The 12,119-nt window shown below is 39.0% G+C and overlaps 1 protein-coding gene across 1 annotated transcript in view; it reads right to left on the bottom strand.

Moving 5' to 3' along the window:
• Positions 1 to 12,119, bottom strand: part of LOC117531033 (rho-related GTP-binding protein RhoN-like) — a 58,498-nt gene that overhangs the window by 20,758 nt on the left and 25,621 nt on the right. The window contains exon 3 of the mRNA XM_034194039.1: positions 1 to 110. Coding sequence (XP_034049930.1) covers positions 1 to 110 — 110 coding nt within the window. The remainder of the gene's footprint in view (positions 111 to 12,119) is intronic.

The following is a 12,119-nucleotide window of genomic DNA, read 5'->3' as shown; positions in this document are numbered from 1 at the left end:
CTTTTTCACCACGCTGTCCAGAGTCTCTGGACGACTGATATCAAAACAGATGAGGACTGCATCTGAGTCAGGATAAGCTAATGGACGCACATTATCGTAGTAGGCTGAACCTGTCGGGGGGGAGAGAAGAAGAAAACAGAGTCATGACCAACACTTCCAGCTGGATTTCTATTAAATTCATTTTTTTTGTTTTGTGCGTGTGTTTTAAAGATCACAGACTGAGTCAGTGGAGTGCTCTTTTGGCGGTAATAACTATTATTAAATATAATTACTGCAGACTAACCCGCTGCGGATGACAAAGCGTGGGTGTGATTCATTGCTTTCAAAATGAATTGAGGGGCCTCGTCCAGCATCCACAGTCTGTTCATCTGGTGAATAGGTGAGCAGACGGACATGTGGCGGTGATATAATGAATGGCTCCCACAAAGCGTCACCTGGTATTCACAATGGCGTGGTTTTTTTTGGACCGGGGGTCCGCTCTGAATTGAGCATTGTGACCTGGGCAAGGGGACACATTCCTATCCAGAGTGGGACAACATTCCATGACCATTTTGCCCATTGTCTCCAACACTATGTCCTTTTGTCACCACACATAATGCCACAGCAACTTCACAAAAATCTGCTCAGAAAGATTCCACTGCTGCAAAACTCACACAAATATAAAATCACCATTTTTGCAGGCAGGAAACATCATTTATTATATTATTCTGTCATTAGATCACTTCACCTTGCAAAAGTCTGTAAAAATGTCCTAGTATGGTGGCTGACAGAGGCCACAACACTTAAAAAAATGAAGAAACACAATTTCAATTCAATTTCAATTTATTCAATTTGTAGCGCGCCAACTCACGACAGCGTCGCCCCAAGGCGATTCACATAAAACAACCCAAAAATAAATTAAAATGAATTAAAAGATTAAAAAGTACAATTAAAAGAATAAAGGAAATAATAAATATTAAAAGAAATAAAAAGTATAATAACAAGAAATGAAATGATGGTTCTTGGTCCAGTGAGACATCGGCATCAATTTGACCAGTTAATGTGTGTCACACATCACACGGACAAAGTGAGGAACCTTGGGGTCATTTCTGATCCTACATTGTCCTTTGATCTGCACATTAGAAATATTACGAGGACTGTTTTCTTCCACCTGCAAAATATAGCGAAGATTCGTCCCATCCTGTCTATGGCTGATACTGAGACCCTGATCCATGCATTTATCTCTTCTAGATTGGACTACTGCAATGTTCTATTTTCTGGTTTACTGCAGTCTAGCATTAGGGGTCTCCAATTGGTTCAAAATGCTGCAGCCAGACTTTTGACACGAAGCAGAAAGTTCGACCACATTACACCCATTGTGGCATCCCTTCACTGGCTTCCTGTCCCAGTGAGATCAGATTTTAAGGTTCTGCTACTAGTCTATAAAATTGTTAATGGACTGGCACCTTCCTACCTAGCTGACCTAATTTAACCTTATGTACCGGCCCGGGCTTTGCATTCTCAGGGTGCAGGACTACTTTGTGTCCCTAGGGTGAATAAGAAGTTAGCAGGTCACAGAGCTTTCTCTTATAGTGCCCCCTGTTCTGTGAAATGATCTCCCTGCGTCAATAAAACAGTCAGATTCTTTGGAGACTTTCAAGTCCAGACTTAAGACGCAATTATTTTCCCTTTCATATGGCTAGCATACTGGTACAGTTTTGTTTTACGCTTTTTACTCTTTTAATTCATTTTATTAGGAAATGAAGCATGCTGCGGCCTCAACTTTACCTAAATTGTGAGCTTCAGGCTGTTCACAAACAAACAAACAGACAAACAAACAAAAAAAAGGGGGGGGGGATATAACCTCCCCCAACTTCATTGGTGTGGCGGAGGTAATCATTCATACCAATCAATCACAAACATTATACTGATCAAAATATTTGCTTTGGATCATCCATCTAGGCTTTTTGGTTGTTAAATGATATCTAGAAGTCTAACCACTTCTAGATATCTATCCAAGTAATACTGTCACCAAGTTTGAAGGAAAACCAACAAGCCATTTTTGTTATTTTGTCTGAAGACAGTTTTCCCTGCTGTCTGTGGACAAGATAGCTTAAAAGTGGCTTGTTGCATCTCCACAGTGGAGATGAAACCCAAACATTTAGCAGCGCTCCACAAGACAATGGAACCGTAGCCATGGGTGAAAATTTTGTTTCATTGTTCGGGGATAATGAAACAAAAACCTCCTTCAGGGCAGTGACACACAGGCCAAAAAAAAGAGAACAAAATTTAATCAATGCGCACATGTGTGCAAATCAAGACTGTCAAAGACATCAGGTATATTCTTTCTGTCTTTCTGACAGCTTTGCATCCAGGTTTCACTTTTTCTCTTTTTTTGTGCTGGAACATTTTGTGGCTGCAGCAATAACATCTTGATTGAATAAGACTCAAAGGGAGCAGCGGGAACTGTAGTGTCTCCTCGCCTTCCACACGTGCCCACTGACAGCAGCTCCCACAGCTGGAGCTCAGCTTCACACCTGCTGCGCTGAAAAGTTTGGTCTACGCATCATCAAAGAGCAGCTTTGTGTCCTTTAATATCATACAGGGATGAGCATGGTGCCAAAGCCAGAGACAAAAGCTGGTGAGGAATCAAACATTATTCAATCTCATCATTACCTCCACCAGTGAAGTTGGAGGAGGTTATGTTATCTCCCCTGATTGTCTGTCTGTCTCCCATGTAACAATAAGAAATATACTCAAAACCTGGATTAATCTTTTTAGTCACATAGCACTACTATTATTCTGAACACTACTGTATATCGTGATGACATTTTTACTGAAGAGTTATATCCTAATAGACAAGAATTGATTAAATTTTCAAGGTCATAGGTTAAAGGGCAAAGTCAGGAAAAATCCCTATCTTTAACACTGAACGAATTTTCAAAAATTGATAACTGTCAAAAAAGATTGAATTTCTTTCATATTTGACAGTGCTATGTAGGATGGTATCCTTTATCAACTGACAACGTTTGATTGGGATCTGATTCAGATTACTGATTTTATGGCCATTTAAATTTAACATTGAAACCCCCATTTAATGTATATTTTATATATATTGTATATGTATATTTTATTATATTTTAATCAAATGTTCCCCAATCATTCTCATATTTGAACATGAAGTACAGACTGGCACTCAGTATCACCTGACAAAATTTGATTCGGATCTGATCTGGATTGTGGATGTTATGGTTATTTAAATTTAACATTGAAAACCCCATTTAATGTATATTTTACATTATATCTTAATCAAACATGCCCCAATCACTCTCATATTTGAAAGTGAGGTGTAGTCCAGCACTCACTATCACTTGACAAAGTGTGATCCAGATCTGATCTGGACTGTGGATTTTGTGGACATTTGAATTTAATATTGAAAAGCCCATTTGATGTACATTTTGCATTATATCTCAATCAAAAGTGCCTCAATAACTGTCATTTGTAACAATGCGGTGCAAACTGGCACTCTCAGTGAACAGACTAAGTTTGATCCGCATCTGATCCCTATTGCAATTTTAGTGAATATTTGATTTTAACATTGAAAAGCGCTTTTGATCTATATTTTGTGATATATTTTAGCTTATAAGAAGCCACTTCTAACAGAACTTTCCCCTTGAAATTTTTTTTCCAAGACAAAAATTTGTAGAATCGGAAACTGTTGGCGGAGGTTTGCGCTCTATGAACGCAGTGCTCTAGTTTGAGTTTGTGTTTGCCTGAGACATGAGGTCTTATTTTCAGCTTACCTGAAGCAATCCAAAGTGCATTTTTGAGATATTGCTGAGCAGATGTGTGCAATAGGACGGCACGCAGAGGTAATTTACAGATCTGCTTAGTAATCACATTTGAATCCACACCACAGCTATATAGGCTACATCTTTGCAGAGTAATGTGTTTGTCAGCTGCTGCCTGTACAAATTGTGTTTGTTGTGAAAGAACAAATAGACCTTCACTCACACACCTGCTGAAAGTGATTACTCGTTAAGTGATGGACACGGTTTCAATAATTACATTTTTTCATTTTGTTGATTATGAAGCATAACAAAAGAAAACCAGAAGCAAATGAGAATTAAACTGTCACAATTAATCTTGAAACAAAAAATAAATATACAACCATCTCTTTAGCCCTATTAGTTGTGGAAATATAGCAGAAAATGTTTTTTGCACTATGTTTTTGTTGGCCTTTTTCTGATCCTCTCCAAAGGTTAATCACTGAGACATATCTGCCCAAGTAAGGTTCTCACCAACTTTGGCAAAAATCCACACAACCATTTTTATAGTTATCTTGTTCACAATCACACACACAGGACCCACGAAAATACCCTGCTTTGTCAGTGTGCAGGATAACAAGGAGTTGTTATGTAATGTGCACAAACCTACATAGCCTGGTCCGAGGAGAGGAAGTTGGAAGCAAAAAGTGCATGACACTGCAGTGCATTAAAGTACAATCTGTCCTGATACAGTTTGAGCAGTGGAAATAATGGGGTCCCATTGTTGAGGGAAAAAAATCTGGGGGGAAACGGAAGCGGTTTGCATCATATGGCCACTGTCAGGGGAGGACGTCACTCAGATGACACGAGTACAAGGACTCGTGAAAGAACTGCAAATAATTGTAATTTGTTGTTAATTGTGATTGTTAGATGCTGGTTCTTGTGGTGATCATGTTAAAGTAGTGTATAAATGTGATTTAGTTGTTAAGGTGGAGACACATCATTCAGCATCATGATTGTAAATTTTACCTTCGACTGTGACATTCGCTTGTTGTTGCATGTTACACAGATGTGAATAACAATAAGAATAAGATCAACTTTATTTATCCCGAAGGACATTATTTTGCCAGAAACAGTGACAGTAAACAGTGGACAATGTTTTTAATACATTTTCACAAGGTGTTCAAAAATATTGCACATAACTCTGAGTAACTGAAAACTCTCAATAACTGTTCAATTTAATTAAATGTATTTAGTTTATATAGCGCCAAATAACAACAAAGCTGTCTCATGGCGCTTCATACAAGTAAGTTCTAACCTTACCAACCCCTAATTATGTATTCATCATGCGGGGGGAGGAATTATACTGTCTGATTGCCATAGGTAGGAATGACCTGTGGCATTCTGTGGTGCACCTCGGTGGTCTCAGTCTGTGGCTGAAGGTGCTCTGACAGGACGTCAGTGTGGCATGCAGGGGGTGGGAGGTGCTGTCCAGGATTTCAATTTCAATTATTTTCATTTATATAGCGCCAAATCACAACAGAGTTGCCTCAAAGCGCTTCACACAGGTAAGGTCTAACCTTACCAACCCCCAGAGCAACAGTGGTAATATAACAAAAAACTCCCTCTGAGGAAGAAACCTCAAGCAGACCAGACTCAAAGGGGTGACCCTCTGCTTGGGCCATGCTACAAACATAAATTACAGAACAATTCACACAACAATTCAAGGACGAATATACAAGAAATGCTATTGGCGTACAGGACAGGAGGATCGCCAACACGAATACAACTCCCATCTCTGGATGGAGCTGCACCTTAAACAGAGAGAAAAAACAGAATCAGGCATCAGAAAGACAAAAAATAGGATGCTGGATCAGGATGCTGAGCAGTTTCCTCAACATCCTCCTTTGTGACACCTACACCACAGATGACAGAAATCTTTTCACAAGTAATTATTGCAACCTGTTGTGGTGGATGTATGTCACATATAAAAATCTAGTCCTCCATTATAAGAGGCACCCTTTATTCAGCTGTATTTCCAGTGTTATATTTAGGTAATTAATTCATTCATTGTCTACACTCATTTATAACAATTAAGGGTGACAGGTGAGCTAGAGCCCCTCTCAGCAGTCATAGGGCAAGAGATGGGGGGGCATTCTGTGGACAGGACGCAGGTTTATTGCAGTACGAGGGCTGTCCATAAAGTATAGGTCCTTTTTATTTTTTTCAAAAACTATATGGATTTCATTCATATGTTTTTACGTCAGACATGCTTGAACCCTCGTGCGCATGCATGAGTTTTTCCACGCCTGTCGGTGACGTCATTCGCCTGTGAGCACTCCTTGTGGGAGGAGTCGTCCAGCCCCTCGTCGGAATTCCTTTGTCTGAGAAGTTGCTGAGAGACTGGCGCTTTGTTTGATCAAAATTTTTTCTAAACCTGTGAGACACATCGAAGTGGACACGGTTCGAAAAATTAAGCTGGTTTTTGGTGAAACTTTTAACGGCTGATGAGAGATTTTGAGGTGATACTGTCGCTTTAAGGACTTCCCACAGAGCGGGACGTCGCGCAGCACTCCCAGGCGCCGTCGTCAGCCTGTTTCAAGCTGAAAACCTCCACATTTCAGGTTCTATTGATCCAGGACGTCGTGAGAGAACAGAGAAGTTTCAGAAGAAGTCAGTTTCAGCATTTTATCCGGATATTCCACTGTTAAAGGAGATTTTTTTAATGAAAGACGTGCGGACGGATTGCAGCGCCGGCTCGCAGCCGTCGCGACGCTCCGCCACAGGAAAAACACCTCCGTTGGAAGCCTTAAGGACAAGTTGGAACATGTCCAGCTGTTAAACAATTTCTCATATACTCACTCCACTGAAAGCCATCAAAAGCCGCCTGGATTTTACAAATGGTTATCAACACGGAGGTGTTTTTCCTGTGCCGCCGCACCGCGCCGGCTGCGTCCCGACGCGCGGACCCGTCCGCACGTCTTTCATTAAAAAAATCTCCTTTAACAGTGGAATATCCGAATAAAATGCTGAAACCGACTTCTTCTGAAACTTCTCTGTTCTCTCACGACGTCCTGGATCAATAGAGCCTGAAATGTGGAGGTTTTCAGCTTGAAACAGGCTGACGACAGCGCCTGAGAGCGCTGCGCGACGTCTCGCACCGTGGGAAGTCCTTAAAGCGACAGTATCACCTCAAAATCTCTCATCAGCCATTAAAATTTTCACCGTAAACCAGTTTAATTTTTCGAACCGTGTCCACTTCGATGTGTCTCACAGGTTTAGAAAAAATTTTGATCAAACAAAGCGCCAGTCTCTCAGCAACTTCTCAGACAAAGGAATTCCGACGAGGGGCTGGACGACTCCTCCCACAAGGAGTGCTCACAGGCGAATGACGTCACCGACAGGCGTGGAAAAACTCACGCATGCGCACGAGGGTTCAAGCATGTCTGACGTAAAAACATATGAATGAAATCCATATAGTTTTTGAAAAAAATAAAAAGGACCTATACTTTATGGACAGCCCTCGTATATTGAAGTCAATAAGGTATATTAGCTTGTTAAAACAGGTCTATAATATGACCCCTTTAATGCCATTTTAAAAAGCTATTATTCACACAATGTTCTACTTTTTCAAGCAGAAACAGTCAAGATTGAAGCCTGTTTGACATAAAAGCAGGGACACATTAAGTCACCTACACGGCTGAAAAATTAGACCAAAATAATCCTGATTTAAATGCGCTGTCCAGGGTGCTGATCAGCCAACTGCATGTCGTCAGAACAGTTTGTTTCTCTCCAGTGATTTTGCTGCGAATCCCGCTGGTAGGTAACGAGGGAGTAATCTGACCAATCAACAGGCGGACGTGTATCAGTGTTATCTATCGCACCTGTGTGATACCTCTTTAATCCCCCGTGTGCTTCTCTTCAGGTTCCAGTTCCCCATTAAGGCGGAGTGAGTTGTTTACTTAGTCGCCTGTTTAGCTTATTGCTTTTCTCTGGTGTATTTGTTTAATTTGTGCTGCATCTGGAGTAATACAGTTGTTTTGCTGTTTCGCTGAGACCTCCTTTGTTGTGTGCGACTGCTCCCACTACTCTTGATCCTCCTCCCATCGGTGATAAAAAAACAAACAAAAAAACTGTCAAAGCCAATTTTTTATTTAAAATATCAACCGCTTTTGATTCATGTTGTTAACAGCGGTTGCACAGATGTTCACATTTCTTCTTGGTCCAAAATTCACACAAAACTATTAACTCAGCTGCTTTTTTCAATCATGGCATGACCACAAAACATTTTCTTGTTCAACTATTGCTACTCCCAGGTCATTCTCCAACATCCACCAAACTTGTTAAATAGATGACGGTCAACTGCATGATTGTCCTTAAAGGGTTTGTTTTGGCAAAGGAAAAGAAAATTAAAGTCAAAGGTCAAATTTTGACCCCATTTCACTATGATGTCCACCAAACTTGGCATTCGTAGGAGGTTTTTGGAATTAGAGCAGTGCAACAAGGGGGATTACAGGGAGTTCACAGAAACATTATCTATCATTATCTAAACATTATCTGTCATGGCCACACAATTCCAATCATCAGCTGTGTTCTTGTCTCATTCTACCCAACATAACTTGATCTTTGCTCTTGCAGCCACTGTTTCTGATGAGATCAGAGATGAAATTCAGGCTGCTGCCTTTTTTGGATGGCAGGTGGATGAAACAACTGCTACTGCTTGCTGTACCCAACTGTCTGCTGTACTATTACATAGTAATATTATTACTTGAAGCTTCATGCTTGTTTTCCCTTTTGCACCATATACTGTTACAGTTTACCTTAAATGCCTTTTTAGGCTCCACAACTGCTTACATTGGAAATATTAACATTTTTCTTCCCTATCCAGTATCTGTCCATGAGGGGGAAAAAACAGGAGAACAAATGAGGACTCCATCATATCACATCACACTTTTTCCCCCACACACATGAATCGATTTCACTTTAGTTCAACTTCACATTTCCCTCACCAGTCATGCATATCCCTCTGTGCATGGCTCTACAAACCCCACAACAACTGTGTTGTGAATGATTTCAGTGAAGGCATCACGTGCATGACTTCACCACTGATGCTGAACAAGTCTACAGCAGAATTTTAATGTTGCCAAGAAGAACTAAAAGTCTGAAAAGGGGCTTTGAAGTACATTTTTACAATAATTCTTCATACTTATAGGAAATCGGGAATGCTTTAATGTTGTAATGCCATACGAGTGACGTTAATGCAAAATCGACAAGCACGCGCGGCTGCAAGCTGAGCTCCAGTCTCAAGGCTAGTTGAGGTCAAGTAAACCATGTTGAGCACGAAAGTGGACGCTAATGTGTATCGATCCATGGGCTTTTTGACCCTCCCTTGGGTTGTAGTATGACACCCCTCATGAAAAGCTTCCTGCACAACACAATGAACCACCAGTCCATCTGTCTCCAATTTAAAAAAAAAAAAAAAAAAAAATCTCACAAAGAACACTTCTGTATAACAGCGTTAGCCACGACGGTGCGACATCTATCCCTCAAAGGACTTTATTAGTGTTGTAACTAATTATTTACACATATATAACCAGTGGTGGGCACATTTCCGCTAATCCGCTAACTGCTAATTAGCAAAGCTAACTTTTTCGTTAGCAGGTTAACTTTGAAAACCATCAGCAGACCAGTTAGCGGAACTAAATTTAGCAGAAGCTAACATTTTTATTGCTGGTAAAGTGAGTAAAGTTTAATGGTCAAAAACATTTGTAAACCCTAAAATCATACATGTTAGTTCCTGTTTATAAACAGGAACTGATGATGTGTTTATGAACGCAATACGGATGAGCTGTTAGTTCCGTTAATGTTTGTAAATATAATGCACAGACAAACTGTGACTATGAATACTGCAATTTATTGCTTTTGGTAAAGATGATAACAGTGTTTGGGGTTTTATTATTTATTTATTTGTGCATTCATTTTGTGTCATGTTTACGAACACAACACAGGTGAGCCGTTCCTGTAACAGCTTATAAATATAATACAGAGATAAACTGTGACTTATAATACTGAGATTTACTGCTTTTGATAAAGGCAATGGCAGCGTTTAGGGTTTTATTTTGTATTTATTTATTTTTTGTGTGTTCATTTTGTGTCATGTTTAGGAACACAACACAGGTGAGCCGTTCCTGTAACAGTTTATAAATATAATACAGATAAACTGTGACTATTAATGCTGCAATTTACTGCTTTTTAATAAAGACGATGCCCATGTTTGAGATTTAATTTTTGTATTTTTTTTATTTTTTGTGCATTTGTTTTGTGTTTGTGAACGCAATAGGGGTGAGCTGTAGCGGCGTTCACAGTTTATAAATATATAATAGAGAGATCAACTGTGACTTATAATACTGAGATTTACTGCTTTTGATAAAGGCAATGGCAGCGTTTAGGGTTTTATTTTGTATTTATTTATTTTTTGTGTGTTCATTTTGTGTCATGTTTAGGAACACAACACAGGTGAGCCGTTCCTGTAACAGTTTATAAATATAATACAGATAAACTGTGACTATTAATGCTGCAATTTACTGCTTTTTAATAAAGACGATGACCATGTTTGAGATTTAATTTTTGTATTTTTTTTATTTTTTGTGCATTTGTTTTGTGTTTGTGAACGCAATAGGGGTGAGCTGTAGCGGCGTTCACAGTTTATAAATATATAATAGAGAGATCAACTGTGACTTATAATACTGAGATTTACTGCTTTTGATAAAGGCAATGGCAGCGTTTAGGGTTTTATTTTGTATTTATTTATTTTTTGTGTGTTCATTTTGTGTCATGTTTAGGAACACAACACAGGTGAGCCGTTCCTGTAACAGTTTATAAATATAATACAGATAAACTGTGACTATTAATGCTGCAATTTACTGCTTTTTAATAAAGACGATGCCCATGTTTGAGATTTAATTTTTGTATTTTTTTTATTTTTTGTGCATTTGTTTTGTGTTTGTGAACGCAATAGGGGTGAGCTGTAGCGGCGTTCACAGTTTATAAATATATAATAGAGAGATCAACTGTGACTTATAATACTGAGATTTACTGCTTTTGATAAAGGCAATGGCAGCGTTTAGGGTTTTATTTTGTATTTATTTATTTTTTGTGTGTTCATTTTGTGTCATGTTTAGGAACACAACACAGGTGAGCCGTTCCTGTAACAGTTTATAAATATAATACAGATAAACTGTGACTATTAATGCTGCAATTTACTGCTTTTTAATAAAGACGATGACCATGTTTGAGATTTAATTTTTGTATTTTTTTATTTTTTGTGCATTTGTTTTGTGTTTGTGAACGCAATAGGGGTGAGCTGTAGCGGCGTTCACAGTTTATAAATATATAATAGAGAGATCAACTGTGACTTATAATACTGAGATTTACTGCTTTTGATAAAGGCAATGGCAGCGTTTAGGGTTTTATTTTGTATTTATTTATTTTTCGTGCGTTCGTTTTGTGTTTGTGATTCTGGGAATGTGTGGGTTATGTGACTTGACCTTTGAATTTACCCAGCAGCCCCTGTGGCACTTAAACTCGAAACTGGCTCATCAGTAGCCAACAGTGTAATCCGAGTTGGCCGCGACCAAGTTGATATTAAAAGTTAACGGTAATTTCCACTAATTTGTTTAGCGTTATAAAAGTTAACTTTTCAGTTAGCGGATTAATGGTTATCAAAGCTAACTTTTCGGTTAGCTGTGCCCACCACTGTATATAACTCATACAGCATGTGTATATATACACTCTATGTGACAGCACTGAATATATACAGTAGTGTTCAGAATAATAGTAGTGCTATGTGACTAAACAGATTAATCCAGGTTTTGAGTATATTTCTTATTGTTACATGGGAAACAAGGTACCAGTAGATTTAGTAGATTCTCACAAATCCAACAAGACCAAGCATTCATGATATGCACACTCTTAAGGCTATGAAATTGGGCTATTAGTAAAAAAAAAAAAAAGTAGAAAAGGGGGTGTTCACAATAATAGTAGCATCTGCTGTTGACGCTACAAACTATTATGTTCAAACTGCTTTTTAGCAATCCTGTGAATCACTAAACTAGTATTTAGTTGTATAACCACAGTTTTTCATGATTTCTTCACACCTAAGAGGCATTAATTTTGTTGGTTTGCTTGTTTACTAGTTTGCTTGAGGTCATTGTCTTGTTGAAACACCCATTTCAAGGGCATGTGCTCTTCAGCATAAGGCAACGTTGTTATGTGTCGACGCGGGTTGAGGAGCGGACCTGCGTCTGACAGGACCCAGCGGTTAAAATAACCAGAAGGCGGTTCCCAACAGAAACAATTTATTTTTCACCTGTG

The sequence above is a fragment of the Thalassophryne amazonica genome, chromosome 18, assembly GCF_902500255.1.
Source record: "Thalassophryne amazonica chromosome 18, fThaAma1.1, whole genome shotgun sequence".
Lineage (NCBI taxonomy): Eukaryota > Metazoa > Chordata > Actinopteri > Batrachoidiformes > Batrachoididae > Thalassophryne > Thalassophryne amazonica.
This window is presented reverse-complemented; position numbering and strand designations above follow the sequence as displayed.